Genomic DNA, 19,458 nt, shown 5'->3' on the forward strand with positions numbered 1-19,458 from the left:
AATTACCATGTCCTAACATTTGGTCTCTGACAAGTGAAAGTTGCGGGGCAACCGCCACAAAAGCAAACAAAATTTGAGGACAGATAGATATTTTTTTTTACAATGAGAGTGGTGAAGCACTGGAACAGGTTGCCCAGAGAGGTGGTGGGTGCCCCATTCCTGGAAACGTTCAAGGCCAGGTTGGACGGGGCTCTGAGCAACCTGATCTGGTTGGAGATGTCCCTGCTCCTTGGAGGGAGGTTGGACTAGATGGCCTTTAAAGGTCCCTTCCAACCCTAACCATTCTATGATGGAACAGCTATTGAACAGTAACATCCATGCAAATGGCTTATAAAAACTTTTCCAATGATTTTCCAACAAGAGTGAAACTAACAGCAGATTTTCAGTGAGGAGAAATATTTTGTTAATTAGGACCCTCAAAAACAACACCAAAAGAGATTTTTTATTTCCTAATTCTCTTCAGGACATAGACATTCATGTGGAGAGAACAGTTTTGGTTGTTTCCCCCCCCCCCCCCCCCATCCAAGAAGAGGCAGGTTGAATTGTAACACCAAGTGCTCAGTAGTACACAAGATGCAGGTGCTAACTACTCCTGCTTAAGAGTGCTGTCTTTGGTATCCATATATTTACCATTTTTTAAATGACATCTCCTTCCCAAACCCTGGGAACACCTTTCCCTGCAGTGTGGAAACGAAGCCCTTTCTTGGTTCCCAACCATTCAACGTCCAACCCGTGGACACCACAGTTCTGTGAGGAGAAAGCACAGACTGGCTATTTTGGCATTTTTCTCCATAACCCCGTCAGACAGAGCCCCAGGCCGCCCCGGCCCCCCGAGTCCCCATCTGTGCTTACTTCCCGGTGCACCCCCTCAGCCTCCCCAACCCAGGCCGCCCCCTCGTCCCCTGGCCATGCAACATCTTCCACCATGAGGAGAAGGCCGGGAGAAGGCGACGCAGAGGCCGGCTGCACGCCCCGCCGGGGAGAGGCGCCTAAGCGGGCCGGGCCGCCCCCACCGCCCTTAACGGCCGCCCTCGGAACCTTCCCGCCGCGCCGCGCGGAGCCGGCCGGGCACCGCACCGCGCCGTACCGCACAGCGCGTAGCGCCCCGCTTCCGGCTTCCGCGCCAGCCAGGTGGGCGCTGAGGGGGCGGCGGCCCCGACACCCCCCACCCGTCCCACCCCCACCCCCGTGGCTTCCCCGGTTGAGCGAGCGAAGTGATCGCTGGCTTCTCCAGGAATAAGCGCCGAGAAATACGGAGCGCGGCGGTCCAGGTTGGGAACGTGTTGCGGCACGGTGTGTGTGTGTGTGTGGGGGGCCTAGGTAAAAATACTAAAAATAAGGTAAAACGCTGACAAATCGCCATACGTCTGTGTTTTCCCAAAAGCTGGCTGTCACGCAACAGCCTTAGTCGGGTCGTGAGAGCGCGTCGGCGTCCTGTTCGGCAGCCGTTACCGGCGGGTTCAGCCGTTGCCGGCGGCCGTTACGGGCGGGTTCAGCCGTTGCCGGCGGCCGTTACGGGCGCGTTCAGCCGTTACCGGCCGGGACGAGGTGCGTTTCCAGGGGAGGGAAGCGGTCGGAGAGGAAACCTCCGCGCATCTGGGCCCTGAGCAGCGCAGCAGCCCGCAGAGGCTGCGGTGGCCGAGCACAGGTCACCTTCTCACTGAAAGGTGGAGTAAACGGTCATGGAATTCACAGCGCCTTGAAAGCGGATTCATTGTTAGGAGGAATCATGGACTGGAAAGACAGAAGTAGGAAATACAAATATTTTTTTTTTTTAATTGTAATCTTGTACAGTGCTTGCAAAGCGCTAAACAAGATTTTCTCGACTTCTGAATGGAATCAGATGCAACCCAGCAAAATTAGCGTGATTCCTCTTTTGATGAATATGCATAACGTAGAAGCTGTTTGATGGTCAAGCACAAGAAGTCTTGAAGTACAGAAAGCCTCTTTTGGGTGTTAGTGTTTGTGTGGCGTGCCAGGAGTAACCCGACAGCTCCCCTGCCCCCTAAATGAATAGCTTGTTACAGCTGTTCATTATTTTTGTGACAGCAGGGTGGTTAGTGTATCACATAAGACGAGATAATATGACGCGAGGGAACGTCGTGCTCAGCACAGAAGATCCAGAAATCTGCTGGTGCAATCTGCTTTCACGCCTGCTGCAAACTTAGTGTGTGTCTTTGGGAACTTATCAAGGACAGTCTTCAAGAGGGGAAAAAATGGCATAGGCATTGTACAACCTCAACAGAATGTAGATGCCAGACATTGTCTATGTATTTTACATAGCAATACCATCTGGTAAAATACACACGCAGTCTTTGGAGCTGGGGTGGGAACTCTGCTGTCTTTGCCTGCATTTAGCTTAGCAAATAATGCAGCACGTGAAGAACAGCGGGTGAGTTTTACAGAACTGTGCTGGAGACCCAGTAGGCACACAACACATTTTAGAACTTTTCCTTTGAAGTACTGCTCACCTTTACACAGCCTCTCAGTATCTGAACTCTGTGCTTTCTGTGCCACGGCATCAGCTAATAAGCTGGAGAGTCACGCTCGTTCCTGCTGCTCTGACCCACTCACTCTGGAGCCTTTTGCTCCAGAGTAGAAAACTTCAGATGGAGAAAAACCGCTCACGCAGAACCACTCCCAGCTTGGGAGCTCAGGTGCTCTGTAAGGCAACAGGGTGATACTTTCTGGAAGTGAGCATGGACCTACTGTGTCCTGGGCAATTTCTTTTTACAACAGCATCATGGATGAAGAGGAGAGTGCTAGCATGGCTGTAAGTCTCTGCCTTCAGCAAAAAAAGACTCAGTTTAAGAAAAAGGTTCATGTGATCTTTCCGGTAGGTAAATGTTAAGTGAGTAGCTCACTGTAGGCATTTCCTTGACAACTGGACCTGTTGTTTCAGGTCCTCCTGAGGCGCTTTTCTCTCCCATGCACCCTGCAGGGGAGCTGGACTGCAGACAGATTCCACTGGGTCTTTCCTGTCTGGGCATTTGGTAGCAGTGCTGTGGTGCCTAAATACATTTTTGGGTCATCCACCAGCCTTGGATTACAGAAGCGTTGCCAAAAGTGGAGGTAGAACATACTGCAGAGGCATTTTAAGTACTAATTAGTGCTTTTGTAAAGTGTGATACTCTGATTTGAAAGGAATTGCAGGTAAACAAAGTTTTTACTATCATAATCACGGTCATCATAGCACTAGCAAGCTCTAGGCAGAAAATTAAAAGATGGTAAATTCTCTAAAAGTTTAGAATTCAGGGCAAAGACAACAAACTTAAGTGGAAGCTCAGAGGGAAAGAGTGATAGAATATTGATCTATAGGTTGGTGTTTGAAAGCCTGGATTGACTTGATGGCTCTGTTAAAAGGACCTGACATTGCAGCTCTGTTGTTATTTAGTTTAGCGCAACTTCTGCCGTCGTAAAGATTTCTTATAATCTGTGTCCTCAGTAGTCATTGATACAGTATTTTTCTTGAAAACAGTTTGTCATTTTGGTGCTTTTGATTATGATGTGAGGAAGTCAAGGTGTAAATTCTAACCATTAGATTCTGTTGTTACATCAACATTCAAGCAGTTTGAAAATAAGTGTGCAAGCTCATATTGGACTCCTGGTGTCATAAATGTCATACTCTAGAATAATGACAGTTGCCAGCAGGCAGCACAGCAATATGATTTTGACTATAAAATATGACACTAATACGATTTTAAAATGGTGCAGAATGCTACAGGGCGAGCAAACTGATTTATGTGTGCTATCAAAAACGAATCTTAATATTTGGTCAGGACAATATATTTCTTTGTTTGGGAAAGTTAGGACTGTTGGGTTTATTTTATAAGACCTTTTAAACAAAGATACAAATTTTTCTTCCAAGCTTAAGCTGCTACAATTCACTGCCAGTTCATGCTGCAGCTTCTTACAGATGCTAGCATGCATGCCTACATGTCTGCTTGGAGCTAGCGATGAGGCCGGGGAGAGCAACTACCTCCCATTTCCTCACACCAGTGGCCTCTGAGAGCAACCCAGAGACCTACTGCACTTTCCACGTGCAGAGCTGTCCCGTCACGTGGACCAATTTCTACCAAGCCCCAAGTCTGCAGTGATTTTCTTCAAATGCCATAAGTGGAGATTGAGGTTTTCAGATGATGCTTGAGTCTCAGCTGTCAATTGTTTGGAAGTATATTTCTGCAGTTTTGGAAATCAGAGGCAGAGCAAGGAGCATGGTTAGGTGTACTTGTAGCTAAAAGAACTGTGGATTGTACAGCGCAATATATGTTGGAGCGCCTTGCTAGAGAAGCCAAGTTTCAAAAGAGAAGCACTGTTGTGAGGTACCAAAATAAGAGCTAAACACTTCAAAAATTCACACATCTTGTAATCTGCAAGGAAGTATGGTTTGGTAGCTACAGAATGAAGAAGAGTATCCACCTGGACCATAGACTTGGAAATGTTTCTTGTTTGTTTATTTGTGGGGTTTTTTTGTTGTTGTTGTTTTGTTTTTGTTTTTGTTTTTTTTTTAGAACTGTGTTCAACAAGGCATTTTTTGGTCAGTTGAAAGGTCTTTGCCTCTTCCTCAGGTACTTTCTTGTTCCCATGCTTGCTAAGCAAATACCCCTGTTGCTCCTTTAACTGCCTTCCCCCATCAGGTCATGTCCTGGAGGTCGATTTGGGTTTTTTTTGTGTTTTTTTTGTTTGTTTGTTTTTAACTGATATCTGGTTTAGAATGTGACACCAACACCACTCACATCAGCAGAAATGAGGGAATGATAAAGATGGAGCATAAGGAAGGGTGTCTATCATGAGCACCTATATTAACAAGAGAAATTCTAACATCAGACCATGCCTTTAATCTCTCAGTTTTCCATTTCATGAAGTCAGGATAATACTTGCCTAATTTATTATAAACGCAGGGTAAATTAAGCATGTGTGAATACTGCACAGCTCATTGTGGAGATAACAAGAGAGCAGTGGTCTGATTGATTACCTGTTCTTACCGCTGTATTGCATTAGTTCTCTCCTAGAATGTTTAAATAGAGACACTGTTGAACCAGGTGGAGTGAAGTTAGTGTAAACCCTTCTTGGGAAACAGTGGCATCTTCAAAGCAACGCATGCTCATCTCTTCATTATTGCTAACGTGCTAGAATGATAATAAGCAGTACAAACATCCCTTTGTCTTAGCTCTTAAGCCTACAATAATGACATTTTGTTTTCTAAGCCTTCAGGAAGTGTGAAATTTACATTTTTGCAGTACACCGCCTCTCGCGTACCCAAATAGTGCTTTTTAACTGGTTGAAGTGGTTAGTAAGCATGAGACAGAAATGAAAGAGAAAATGAGCTGAATATTATCCTTATTAAGTAAACAAGGCAAACAAAAAACAAAGGCCCATCACAAAAAAACCATACAAAGCATAGTGGGTGGGTTTTTTTAAGGCCAAACACTTCAAAGATAGTGAAGCACGAAGTTTAAGACAGCAAAGTCTTTTCCAGATCATAAGATTCTTCATGGTTCATCACATGGTTCTTCTTATGGGACTGGCCCCTTATTCTATGTTTGAAAATAAACTTTCAGAAACGGAAATGGATGGAGATGAAACACAGTTAACGTGGGAACTCCAAGATCCAGTTTTAATGCTGCACATGTCATGTGTATCCATGTATTTACATACATAGTTTTGCTATTTTCCCTCCCCACAGATAGTGAAAAATGCCTAAAAAGAAGACTGGTGCTCGTAAGAAAGCTGAGAACCGTCGTGAACGTGAAAAGCAGATAAGGGCTTCAAGAGCCAACATAGATTTAGCCAAACATCCCTGTAATGCTTCAATGGTAAAATACCCTAAAGTACTTCATATTACAAATACTTGATTTTAAATCATGTAAAACCAGTGATAACACATTGACTGTATTTAATGCTACTAGAATGCCATTCTTCCTACTATTCTTCCTTTATATTTAAGGTTACATTTGCATCAGAAGTATAATACTTGGGTAAAAAGTTTGGTTCCTAATCAGAACTTAATTCAGGGTCCCTGTGGGGGTCTGTAAATTTTATATATTTTTACCTAGAATAAAAGTAATTACCAGTATTTTATTTCTTTTCTCTAGGAATGTGATAAGTGCCAAAGGTAAGTAATTTTTTTCCCTCTAAAACCAGTAATTTAATACTAATTAGTTTCAAACATTTTACAGGTCTTTTTTAATGCTTGCTTTCTCCCACCCCCCCCCTTTCTATGTGCCTAGGCGACAGAAGAATAGAGCTTTTTGCTACTTCTGTAACTCTGTTCAGAAATTACCCATTTGTGCACAATGTGGTAAGTAGAAATAACGAAGGAAAACATGCTATCCTCAGTCCCATTTGTGGTGTTAAACTCTCAGCAATTAGAGTACCTTTGTCATTTTTGGAGCAGGTTCTCTTAAACCTGCTGTGAATATCCTCCTTGAGGAGAGATGTTGCTTGATCATGCAGTAATGCATATGCCTCTGACCCCCAGAGGTCTGCAGGTCTGGGTCATGGGCTTGTCTTCAGCATTTCATCTTTGGAGAATTTGTCTTGCTACCTTTCAGGATTGAGAACATCTGACTGACCATTTCCCTAAATGGGAAATGTGGGATATTGTTTCATAACAACAGCAGAGTTAAAAAGGCTCTAACTGCTAGCAAGGCACCAATAAGTACTGCTTTTGTGGGGTGATATAATTTCTGATCACTTTAATATCAATTAAAGCAACAGTACATTATTCATCTTGCATGGTTTTGTAATGTAATATGCTGCTCATGTCATTTATATGTGGTAGAGGGCTGATGTTTTGAAATCAGAAGGGGAGGACTCTTTGTGGCAGAACTGGGCTCTGGATCAGGCTAAAATGCCCTTTCTTAAAACAACTGCTTGCTTGCAGGGGATGTTGATAATAATTTCATACTTTCAAGTTAATTTTGTTGTTTTACTATTTCAGCACATCCTTGCAGATTTTCAATTTGTCGTTAAGCAGTGTGGCTGTTTTGTAGTTTAACTCTCAGAGCTGCTGACATCTGCGGCTTCCAGTGCCTTTGATGCACTGGAACAGTGGAACAGATACTGAGCATTTCCAGCAGGCAGGCTGTTAGTGTGCAATGGCAGTGTGTCATCCTCCGTAAGTCTTCCTCCTGTCATCATGTAGTGAAGTATTAAAAACATGTTATCTAACTTACGGTATATGATACATCTGAAGTTGACCCCTGTGTGTTGAATTTACTGTGATCTGCAGTATATTTCTGGATGAAAAGCATTGCTAATAACAGCCACAAAATTATATTGAGTCCCAGGGTTTTCCAAGACAAAGACCGTTGGAGCTGTTTGGTGCTTAGTCAGGCGTTGGTGACAGCCCCTGTAAAGCAACACCATCTTTCCTAGAGAGGTCTCTGAGGGGTGGGAGCAAAGCAGCTGTACTGCAGTGCTCCATACCCAGTAATACCCCCATCACCTCACACTGCCCAGCTCCTTCCTCACCCTCCAAGTGCCATTTCATAACTGAGATGTGATTTAATACAAAACTGCTGATGCTGCATGCTGGGATTTAATTACATTTTCAGAGTAGGATTTGGTTTTGTCAGCTCTTGAGTGGGTTTGCAGGGAGCACCCTTTTGTTGGTTTCTCTAAGCAGGCACTAACAGATGCCAAAGGGCTCTGTAGCAGGGCAGCTTAAATCGGTGCTAAACCCCATTGCAGTAACCTGGGCTAGCTACAAGAGTTTTTTGCTTGTATATCTGCATACAGAGTGTGGATATTTCTCCTAGAGCTATTTACATCAGAGGCAAGGAGTAAGGGACAATTGTCACCCTAACTGCTTGTCTGTGTCAGAATGACTTTTGAGTGCAGACTGTGGGTTTTTTTTTCTCTCACTCATCCCCTGCATTTAAAGGGAATTAGTCTGTCTAGGAAGTAATCTTTTACATGGTTTTAAAAAAGAAAACAAAACAACAACCACCACCAAAAAGCCAAGTACCTGTAAGTAAGTAAATCATCAGGTGCACATGTGTGTTTTCAGAGGGCCTCAGCCTTGCTCACAGCACATGCTGCTTTTTTGGTGGGGCAGAACTAGCAGCAGTTTAAAATGCAACTTTTGAAGATGTCATTACTTGACTTTCACCTTATTTTGCTCTTTGGTTTGCTTTGACATTTGAAGTTCTTGCCAATGCCTCAAAACATATAGCAAGACCAACACACTGCCTCATTATCTCAGCACTCAGGCAAGATATTTTAGCTGAAAACAGACAATAATTTAATCTGAGAGAGGTGTGAGGGTGGGTTGCAGGTTGCAGACATTTGTTTGCATTATTTTTTACCTAGATATACAATTAAGTACAGGCATTTGATTGAAGTGCTGCTCTTATATGAACATTAATTCTGGGTTTTTTTGTTTATTTTTAAATAATTTTCTTCTGGTTGCTTGTCTTTTTTTTAACAGGAAAAACCAAATGCATGATGAAGTCTTCAGACTGTGTTATAAAACATGCTGGTGTGTACAGTACTGGACTAGCAATGGTGGTATGTATACAAAATTACAGCTTGTTTTGCACTATGAGGTTATTATATGCAAATCTGTCTGAAAAAGATAAAACATTTACAGAATGATAGCGTGTACCATGCCAAGATTTTTTTTTTTTTCTTGTCTTACTGTCACAAACTGATTTTTCCCATGTACTGAAAGCCTATATTTTGCATTTCTAGATTCAGCTCCTGCAAACTCTGACACATGTCCTGGATGCCAACAGATCTGTATTGGTGGCAGGCCCTAAGCACATGCATTAACAGCACTGGAGCTTACGTGCCCCACAGACAATTCCCAGTCTCCAGTAAAATCTGGGATTGTTCTGGTAGAAACCAGTGGACTTTTGTTGCTGTCTTCTCAGTATTACAGAGACCCATCAGTATCACAGAAAGGGATCTGTTCCATGCCATTATGGGGGAATTTTATTTTAAAAATAAATCATATTTATAGTCATAGCAGATATAGTCATAGCTCCTGGCCTTTGAATTTTTGTTCTTAGAAGGATGAGTTAGTTACTCAGTTCTGGGAAGCAAAGTACGACGCGTCATAGCCTCTGGATTAAATGCTGTGTGGATTAAACCTCTGCCCTGTTTCTGCCTCCAGTTGGCAGTTGGCTTCTCTCAGTAACACACCTGGCCTTTCCAGTCTGAAGTTCCTGAACGCATTCTATGCGTTCGCTGACAGAATATTTTTATCAGCAATTAATTTGTATTCTCCACTGTTTTCTTACTTTTGCATGCATTACGTGCACACTGTAGTTGTTACATATGGGCTAAGGAGGCTTCTTAAATGCTACAATTAAGGAATAGTTGATGTGTAGATCTTTTAGTTTAATTAAAATTAAAGAGTCTGACTTGTTTCTAATGAGTAATTTCATCTTTGCTGTCTGCAGAGCTTGTGTTCTAATATAGCATAGTTTAATATCCAAATGAGTGATTTCAGCTGTAAGAATCTAGTGGCATTTTTCAGGTCTTTTTTGAAACTGCATTTTTGCCAGAACATTGTTGTCATTTATGGATCTCAGGTTTCAGCCAGAGGTCACAGTTTTCTTGCATAAGATTTAAGATATGAAATGTTAAAAAAAAAAAACAAACCAAAAAGGAGAAGACCAAGTTATTTTGCCTTATGTTTAATCCTGCAGAAACGGGTATCAAACAAACAAGATGAACTGTGGAGTGGCTTGATAGGAATACAGATACAGTTCATACTCTCTTGCTCAGCTGGAATGAATCCATTGAGAATGGGTACTTGGATACATTCAGGGTTATGAAGTAAGAGTCTCTCCCTAAGTATTCCAGAAGTCCCAAGATGATATATTTCTGTAATTGCAGGGTGCAATATGTGACTTCTGTGAAGCTTGGGTGTGTCACGGCAGGAAGTGTCTCAGCACACATGCGTGTATCTGCCCTCTCGCAGATGCTGAATGTATTGAATGCGAAAGAAGCGTCTGGGACCACGGTAGGTTGCTCATCCTTAAAAATAAGAAAATCTAAATGATACTTTTCCCCTGAGATTGCTTAAGTTATTGTACCTATATTCTTAGCATTTTTAAACTTTACTGATCAGTCCTTGCAGTATGTTTGTTCAAAGCAAGGCATTCTCCTCCCCGTTTTAAAAATAGATCTTACGCAGTGGCGACCTGCCCAGGAACACACAGTGCTCAACTCAGGGGTGTTTGTGTAATCTGAAATATTAACTGTCCTATCAGCTGAGTGCTTCACGTAATTAAGCACCACATCAGACTTAACACACAATTTTCTGCCATTCCCACTCCATTCATCTGTGCTAATACAGGTATTTGGATTCCCAGTTTCTTGGCAAACCATACTGATCTCCATTTGTGGAATCGTTTGAAGTGTGTATTGCAGTGTGCATCAGAGATGAGGGGGTGGGAGGGAAGGAGACTGGATGAGACAGAATGTGATCTGATTCAAGAAAAATACTTAATGCCCTAGTCCAATGAAAAAGGACCAGAAGTAGTATTTGCTTTATATTCGTGCTGTCTTGTCTTGTAGGATACATTGCATTTTTCAGTGTAATAATGGATGGCAGTGTCTAATTTAGGACTCTGTTGATGCATTTGTGACAGAATAGAGAACTGGTCTTCAGTCAAAACTACGCCTGAGTTGTTTGCAGAGGAGAACTTGATGCCTGTGCCGATTCTGATTATTTTGCCTTGCTAAATCTTTTAGGAGGCAGAATATTCGCCTGCTCTTTTTGCCACAATTTCCTCTGTGAAGACGATCAGTTTGAACATCAAGCCAGCTGCCAAGTTCTGGAAGCGGAGACATTTAAATGTAAGTTAGTTATTCATAGTTCCTTTCACCAGAGCTAAGCAGACTCTCCAGTTGCTTCCTCTGTGCTCCAGAATGTTCTCCATCACCATTTCCAAATAGCTTTTACCACCACTGGAGGAAAGGGCCTATTTGCTTTGTGCTTGCTCTTGATACCCAGTTATCTAGACAAGAGCTTTTGTCTCTGACCTTCCTCCATGCCAGATTTTACATGGCAGTTGTTTCCCTGCCTGGCTCTTACAGGTCTCCCATGGGAAGTCTGCCTTTGCAGGAGCCAGCAGTCTCTGAAGTTGCAGTGTTGGCAGTGGCCAGGACTGCAGCAAATCTGCTGGAACTGCTGATCCTGCTTTTTCTCTCCACAAAGCTTTGCAGGCAAGCAGCAGCTGTCTGACCTATTTGTAGATACCTGTCCCTCATGGAAAACAGCTGCCCTGAATATTACCACCTGTATCTAGTCTGGCTGAACTTTCCCACATTGTATACCACCTGTGTGTTGGTGAAGGGTTAGCATCTGGTGATTTTGCAAAAGCAGCAAGTCCTAAGGCCGTGACTCAGGAGGCAGCCATTGTCTGGTTTAGTGAGACAGGGTAAGCAGGGAAGTAACAGAAATAGTGTTCATCCAGAGCAAGAACTCTGCTATAGTTTCTTCACTGACCTGTGGACATGTGTGTCAGTCGATGTATTTAACGTTGATACACGTCCCCTTTTACTGAGCAAAGAACAGGTAGCAGAAGACTATGTCCTTTTGAACTTTGTGTGGACAAACAAACTGGTTAGAGGACATGGTGGCCATGCCTGACTTTGCTAGTCCACTGCTTATCTCAGGTTGAAACAGGGGAAACTTCAAGGGAAGTTAAAAAAAAAAACCAAAACAAACCAAAACCAAACCAATGTTTGAAATAACTAATCTTTTGTAGAAGTATTTCTTTTCTATGCACTATTAACTACTATTTGGTTTATCTCATAAGACAAACTTTTGTCCCTTACAAAACTTGTATGTGTGTATTTTGACTATATAAAACATTTTCAATCCTTATTATAGAAATTCAAGGAGCTCTTTATCATCTATAAGACCATTTTCTTCAGAAAAAAAATCTTGTCCTAATCGATTTCTCCCAATTCAGAATATTTGTTGATTTCAATGTTAGTCTGTATCTTTAGAAATCGCTTATCTCCTTTTCATCTCCCATCCTTTTTTTCCCAGCCAGCTATTTTCTAATCCTTGATTAGCTTCCCTTGATGTATTCTGCCAGAATATCTTCCTGCATAGCAACATTGAAGCAACAGCTGTTCCACAAGAATGTTTTTTCAGTGATTGTTGGAAGCTTTTAATTCACAGATGTGATGTCACACCCTGAATAGAGAAATTGCTTTTTTGAGAGTTTTCACTGTGTTCAACATTTTGTGGCACAGCACAGCCTTGGTAGAGAGGCAGGATTTTTGTCAGTGTGTGTTGTAACAAGATTATAAAGCCCGAGCTTTTACAGAATACACAAACTTCAAATGCAGTCATGCAATTGTAGTCTAAATCCATTCTAGCTGTGAAAAAGGTGGTGTTACTTTCCCATCACTATCTGAGAGAAGTTTTTTAAAGTGCAGATACTCCAGAAATGTTTGAATAGATAAACATTAGCACTTCCAATTCCATCTTTAAACATATGATAGAGTGCTAAATCCTGTGGCTGTCCTGCTCGCATGGAGAAGTCATGATATTTATTACTTCAGATTCAAAAATTTGTTGTCACAGGAGTAAGGCAAAGTCGAAAGGAATGGGCACAAGGACTGATAAAATAAGTCTTACTGCTTCTTGAGGAGTAACTATTCATTCACCCAGCTTCCTGGTGCTGCTAATTCCTGTGTGGTTGCCTTTTCTATGCTCCCTCTAGTGGAGTAAAGAAACCAATTTGAAGCTTCAAGACAAGTTAGATTTTGAGCATGTATGCTGCTCTTTACAGCTCATGCGCCAGCTACAATTCTTTAACAGAGATAGATAGATTTTCATAGGAAGTTGTGTGCAATAAAGTACATTTCCAGAGGACATGACAGGAAATAGAGAACAGAACAACTGTTCTGGGTTTGGAAATTCACAAGCTTTAAGTGTTCTCACATCCCATTTAAATGAGCTAAAGGTATTAAAGGCTGCCGTGGCATTGTTTAAAGTGACTGTAAAGTGCCAGCACTCCTTTTGACATTGTGCAAAAAGGAAAAGCAAGATGATCACTTAATACCAGTTTGGTTGTGAAACTTCTGTTTTTAAAAGTTTGGAAACTCAATAAATAGTTAAACTTTTCCCCCTCTTCAAATTCCACTTTTTATGTCAAATTACACTATTGCAGTGAGTCTTAGACTTGAAAAAAAAATCTGGTAAAATGGTACTGCATGGTAAAAGTGACTGGTTTGTGTTGCCAAAGCGCAGTCGTGTCAGGGAGTTAAAAATAAATGCCTCCATTACATTATTAATACGGCAGATCTGCAGTTTCCAAGTGCTGAATTTTACCTATTGATTTTCTCCAACAGGTGTCTCCTGTAACAGGCTTGGGCAGCATTCCTGCCTCCGTTGTAAGGTAAAGAGTAAAGACATTGCAAGTGGCTGTGACTTTAGATCTGTTCTCCTTAGCCTCCAGGGCTGGTATCAAGCCTCGTCACATCTTCCTCTACATTATTAAAAAATATTCATACTTTTTTTATTAGTTTCTGAATCCTGAAGGCAGATTTATGGGGGACAAAAGGGCTTTTATCTGTGCTTGCCTGTTAGCCACAAGCCAGCGTTGTGTATCCTTATGCCAGGTGAGGTGATCTTCACTTTGTCCAGACCTCTGTGTTTAAATTGGCACTGTACCGTATTTGGGCCTTTAAAAAACAATCAAAAACACAACAACAACAAAAAAACCCCTTGGTCTTGAACAGAATTCAAGGCTTTGGAATATGTTTTGATCCAGCATAGACCTAAAACAATTCAAAAAGTTGTGTGGGTTTTTTTTTTGTTTGTTTGTTTGTTTTTTTAAAAACAGTCAAGTGATGATCTGACCAGAAAACACTGCAGCCTAGGTACAATAGACATGATCTCCACAGCTAATCCAGTTCTACACATGCACAGGCTAATCTGTTAATGTCAGCCTTTTGGTTTTACACACTCAGAAGTAATTTTGTATAAAGAGTTCCACCTGCTTCATGATCAACATTGTCCAAATTTCTACAGGTGCTGGTTTATTGCCTGCTCTTACTCTTCTTACCCTCCATGTTTTCCTGCAGTCTCCCATGGCATCGATTTCACATTCCAAATCGCTCCTTTCTCCAGATACCTTCACTGGCACCCTGGTGCTCAACATGTGAAATTTCCATCTCTAATTCTTGCCTTCAGGTCACGGCATAGTTATGTTCTGGCATATGTCTCTGGCTGTATTGTATTTACACTTGTCAACGTAAACCGAAGTTTGCCAGGCTCCTTGTGGGCAGCACTGTAATGCAGTCCTGGAGTCTGTTACTTTCTCTGCTTGTTTATTAGCGCTTTTATCCAGCCTCTTCCCCAGGAAGCCATGAAACTACATCCAACACAGAAGTGGTTGCTCTGTGCACAGACTCCAGTTCCACTGCAGATAGACCTCATTAAATTTTAATCCCTACCAGAAAAATCCTACTGCTGTTAGACGCTTTTTTGCTTGCTTCTTGCTGAAGAATATGCTTCTATGATTAAAACATTTAGCTGTTTTATGCTGCTTTCACCCCACAGGCTTGTTTTTGTGACGATCATGTGCGAAGTAAGGTTTTCAAGCAGGAAAAAGGAAAAGAGCCTCCCTGCCCTAAATGTGGCCATGAAACTCAGCAGACAAAGGATCTGAGCATGTCAAGTAAGCCTGCTTCTCTAGCTAACAAGCAATACAAGTACCATTAGTGACAACTTTTCTACATAGGAACACTGAGTAAAGTCCAATTACTTTCAACTGTTTTGCAAAGCTTTGCTGCATTTGTTTTGGGAAAAAGCTTTGTGTTTCTTAGTTCCAGAATTGAGCAGTCTCTCATTCTTAATCATTAATTGATTCCAATACAGTGGAAGCTTTTGTTTAGTTTGAGATTTTAGTTATGGAAAAATTGCAGAAATTCACCCCTTAAGCCTTTATTTCATCAACAAGAAGTTAGCTAATGAACTTCGAAGTGCACTTTGATGACATGCATACAATCTACCTCAACCACTCTTGAATAAATCACAATATGTGTTGTGCCTGCAAAGCACATCTAATGACAAGTTTTCTTGGCTAGAGTACCAAAGGTTTCTCCTAAAACTTAAGTCATACTTTGGGGGCAGTTTTTTTTTATACAAACTTGGCTGCAGGGGGACAGACCGCGTGTAGCAGAAAGGTTCTGTCAGAGTAAGGATTAAATCTGAAAACGTCAGATTTAGAAAAAGGCTAACATCGTATGCTCTTTGCTGAGTAGTGAAAAAGGACAGAAAATAAATGTCGGATGCTCGGCTCAAGCTGCTGTTGAGGGGTGGGAACATGATGATTTTTCTCTGCCTGCAGCACGCTCTGTGAAGTTTGGCCGACAGACTGGAGGTGAAGATGCAGATGGAGCTTCTGGCTATGATGCCTACTGGAAGAGCCTCTCCTCCAGCAAGGCTGGAGAAGCAGCTGACCGTGAGGATGAATATGATGAAGCAGAGGACGATGATGAAGATTACAATGATGCGGAAGGGAAGGATTCTGATACTGAGACCACAGACATATTTAGCAATTTGAATTTAGGAAGGACCTATGCTAGTGGGTATGCACATTACGAGGAACCGGAAGATTAAGCTTAGTATTCTGGCAAGCTAAAAACACTTGGAAGGAGCCAAGCAGTGCTTCACTTGCGTACATGCCAGTAGAATAGCTCTATCAGGTACTTACATATCAAAGCTAGAGAGTAAAGAGTGTGAGGCTTCTGCAGTAACTCCAAGTGAGACTTTTTTTTTTTGTATAAACCAGTATTGGGTTTGGGACTAGGGGAGAAAATGGGAATATTTTTATTGCCCTAAGCACTAGAAGTGGTTTTGTCCTTGAGTATAATGGTTCAATGGCATTTTCTCCTATCAATACAGGAATGTGGGAGAGCTGTACAACTTGTTTCAAATTGCTCATCAGAAATTAAGTTATTTTTTACAATAATTTTGTTAACTGATTTCATAAAATTAATGTAGTGGTGGGTTGGTGACTGCATTTTTTTTGTCTGCACAATAAAAGTCAACTGCATTCTTTAACAAATTGTCATAAATATTGATCTCCCTTGAATAGCTGGAAGGCTGGTTCTATACAAAGTGTAAATTGACGCCAAAATAACTTCCTTGTTTATGTAGGCAAGGCAGATCAATGTAGTTCTCTGTGTACTTGAACATTACCTTTCCAGCATTTTTAGGATTAGATAATAATCAATAGGGCTATATGCAGTCATTACAAGTGCACCCTAGATAATAAAAAAAAAATATTGCAATAAAAATGTTGGTCTATCTTCTCTGCCACTAAAATCTCTAAGACTTTCTCATTAGGTCAAAAAGAGACTGGTTTCTTCTGTGCCTAGCCTTCAACTCTTTTCCTTGCACATGATACACAAAACCAATTTGATAGGAAACAACCCCTTGTATATGAATTGATAAGGTGGGAAGACATAGGGGGATTCAAAATGCTGGGTTCAAATGCTGTTCTGTGCAAATGTGCTGGTACAAGACAAGTGACCAGCACATCTGAGCTGAGGAGGTGACACTTGCAGAAGTGTTTGCCGTGATTCTGACTTGAAAATCAACATGTTCATTACCAATCTACACATCTAAGTGATAGGATTTAGTTTCTTCCTGTAGGGGAAGGTTGAGCAAATTTAACAGCAGACAAATCAAGATACGAGGGCAGCCACCTAAAGCATCACTCCAGCTTTCTAAATGCCATGCTTAAACTCAAGAGAGCGATGTCTTGTTATCTGTCAAATATCTGAGCTGATTACCTACTTTTGTGGTGCTGTCTCTACTGTTTCTTAACAGCTAAAGGTCATTCGCTGGCAGAGCGTACCCTATTGAGAATAAGTTTTTAATGATGTTAGGATTGCCAAATGAGCATTTTCTAACAAAACAGGATTGAGGAACCCGGCCTTGATGCTTCCTTGATGCTCCTAAATGCCTCTCATACCAAATGCATAAAAGATTGAGCTGGAGCGCATCAAAGACAAAACCAAACTGACAAAGAGCACAACTTGGTTGTGGCAGCTGAGGAAACAAACGGTACTGGAGAGAGGGACATGACCTGATCAGTGCATGTCAAGTGCCTGCCTTCAAAACTGGACAGGAAACCAGTTAATGCACTGTCTGAAAGCCAAATCCCCTTAAAAAAACGGAAACTCTAGGGCCATCCAGTTTCATGTGCTAGCAAAGACCTACCCATCTTAAATTACATACCTGATAGATGCCTCAATTAGTCTTTTGCATAACCAAACTCAAGGTGAGGGAAGTAGGATGCCTGCCAGTCCAGTAGTGATTACTTATTTGTTCAGTTGGCACCTGTGATAGAATTTCTGCTCAACTTCATGTGGTCCAAAAGCTTCCACAGTTGAGTCCATCTGTGGGTGGTCAATTCCAGCAACAATGCCAGTTGTTTTTTTTTTATCTTGGCTGATGTTTCGGATACAAAACATTTATACATCTGTACACAGTGCTGAGGAAAGTTTGTGCATTTCTGCATATACGCAAAATTATAGCTGCTTGTGTGTCACTTGCTAATATTACTTAACCGCAGAAAATTCCCCTTTAAGGTTCTTGGCTCTTGAATTAGGTTTTTCCCCATATGAAATCTGCTGCTGTCACTGGCTGTGCCAAAGGCTGCTGACGTAACAGAATTAATCATCATAATCAGAGTAAGGAATTATTAATTTTCTCATTGAAACGTCCTTGCACTGATCCTTGCAAGATCCGTCCTCCAGAGCTAACGCCTGTTGCTATGACACCGTTGTAAAAGAAGGCCACAGCACTGCCTGCCACAGATGCTCAGGATACCTGCTCTAATTTAGCAAGGTCACCACTCAGCAGACAGAAGCATTTATTTGCTTTTTCTTTGTACTGCTGTTCATACCACTGAAAATGCCCGAGCTATGAGCCTGGCTGGAAATAGAGCCCAGGTATTAGACCTGCGGCATCTGGCTTTCGAGGGGTCAAAACAAGCAAGTTTAAGCTGCTTTAAAGTAATCCAGGGGATTCAAGCTAGAACAGACAAACATAACTGCATTTTCTACTAATGGAGTTGGTCAATTTGTGACAGGACAGGCAGGATACATACTACAGGTTGCGCTTTCTCATCCTTCTCTGCTTATTTAGTAAAGTGAAAAGCATATGGTCACTGGGGATAGGTCCTCAAAGCTGACTTTCATAGGAAGTGCATAATTTTGGCTGTCTTAAGGTAATTGCAATAACAGGATGAAACCCACAATGAACATGTATCTTCGTGTTCTTGAAAAAACAGGTCTGGGACAAACTGGTATCTTGTTGGCTCTATTTTTCTTCATTGCTATTAGTCTACTTTGTAGTGTCTTGGAGGAATGTTAGTAGGGCAGGATGCCATCTCTACACTTAAAAATGCAAATTAGTGCTCCATCTACTTATTATTCTGAATTCAGCAGCTGATTTAGCTGTTGCTAATCTGAAGGTGAGGGTGCTGTGGTACTGATGACTTACGTTTTACAACTCACAGGATCTCAAGCTCATTCAGACACCGCCACAATCCACCAAGTACTTCCAGGTGACTGCTGAGCTGTTTCCGTCAGAGATGGTTTTTCAAGTCACTGGAGTCCAGGACTCAGTGCCGGGACACACAAAAAACCCCATATGCACAAATCCATGCTTTTAAAACTGCAGTACTGTAGAGTGCGCTTCCTGGTGGGACAAGAGTCAGATAAATAAAATCCTGAGATTGTACATGACATTGATTTTTCCTTGGAAAATCCTGTCCCTGATTAAAGGAAATTCTGAGCTGAGTGAATAATAGTTTTAACATGTAATGCGGAATACTTCAGCGTTACACATAGGACTCCAGAAAACAAAGATCTTCATAAAGTCTTACTTTAGGTTTTTTTTCCACCTCTGTGATGACCATTTAAACAAAGCTTAAATAGAATTTGAATCCAAATCACAGTAATATTTATTGTGCCTGTAGATGCTAAAAAACAGGACCTCTGGCCACCTCTGTAAGCTCTTTTCTGGCATTAGTTTAAGGTGACAGCACCAGCTCATTAATTCATTGGGTACTTTTGTGGATTTAATGCATTTTCATTCTGGTGTGGTTTAGCACCTGTGACTGGGAGTCTTTAGGTCTTTAGGTGTTGCAGAGTTGCCAGTTTTGTTTCCAGCAAATTAATGTGAAGATTGTTGTAATGTACGGAATGGTTTCAATTGCTGGTTGATCAAGTAGTAGCTCGCATGTCTCTGAGAACTAGAGGACAAGCTTCAGAAGTGCTTGGAGTCTTTTTTGTTCAGGCCAAAAGCATATTAGCGTGTCTTACAAGACATTACATGCACCTATCCAGGTCCTGATCCTATTTCCAGCAGAACCAATGGCAAAGCTCCCGGTTAGCCAAGTGGGAGCAATTTAACAATTTAATAATCTTCAGCATCTACAGTTCATCTTAAAATGTCAA

At 41.7% G+C, this 19,458-nt stretch overlaps 1 protein-coding gene across 2 annotated transcripts; it reads left to right on the plus strand.

The window, feature by feature from the left end:
- Positions 1 to 1,102: 1,102 nt before the first annotated feature.
- Positions 1,103 to 16,052, plus strand: NOAZFP (nucleolar atypical zinc finger). Of its 2 annotated transcripts, XM_086747604.1 has the most exons (10): positions 1,103 to 1,271; positions 5,687 to 5,816; positions 6,096 to 6,115; positions 6,231 to 6,301; positions 8,435 to 8,514; positions 9,850 to 9,976; positions 10,711 to 10,815; positions 13,330 to 13,376; positions 14,543 to 14,660; positions 15,333 to 16,052. In XM_086747604.1, exons 2-10 carry the CDS (start codon positions 5,697 to 5,699, stop codon positions 15,602 to 15,604), a joined length of 960 nt encoding a protein of 319 aa, XP_086603730.1. In that variant the 5' UTR covers positions 1,103 to 1,271; positions 5,687 to 5,696; the 3' UTR covers positions 15,605 to 16,052. The 2 variants fall into 2 exon arrangements, with proteins under 2 accessions (XP_086603730.1, XP_086603731.1); XM_086747605.1 differs by lacking the exons at positions 1,103 to 1,271; positions 6,231 to 6,301 and having other exon boundaries at positions 5,684 to 5,816.
- The last annotated feature ends 3,406 nt before the right edge of the window (positions 16,053 to 19,458 follow it).

The sequence above is a fragment of the Chlamydotis macqueenii genome, chromosome 4, assembly GCF_036417535.1.
Source record: "Chlamydotis macqueenii isolate bChlMac1 chromosome 4, bChlMac1.mat, whole genome shotgun sequence".
Lineage (NCBI taxonomy): Eukaryota > Metazoa > Chordata > Aves > Otidiformes > Otididae > Chlamydotis > Chlamydotis macqueenii.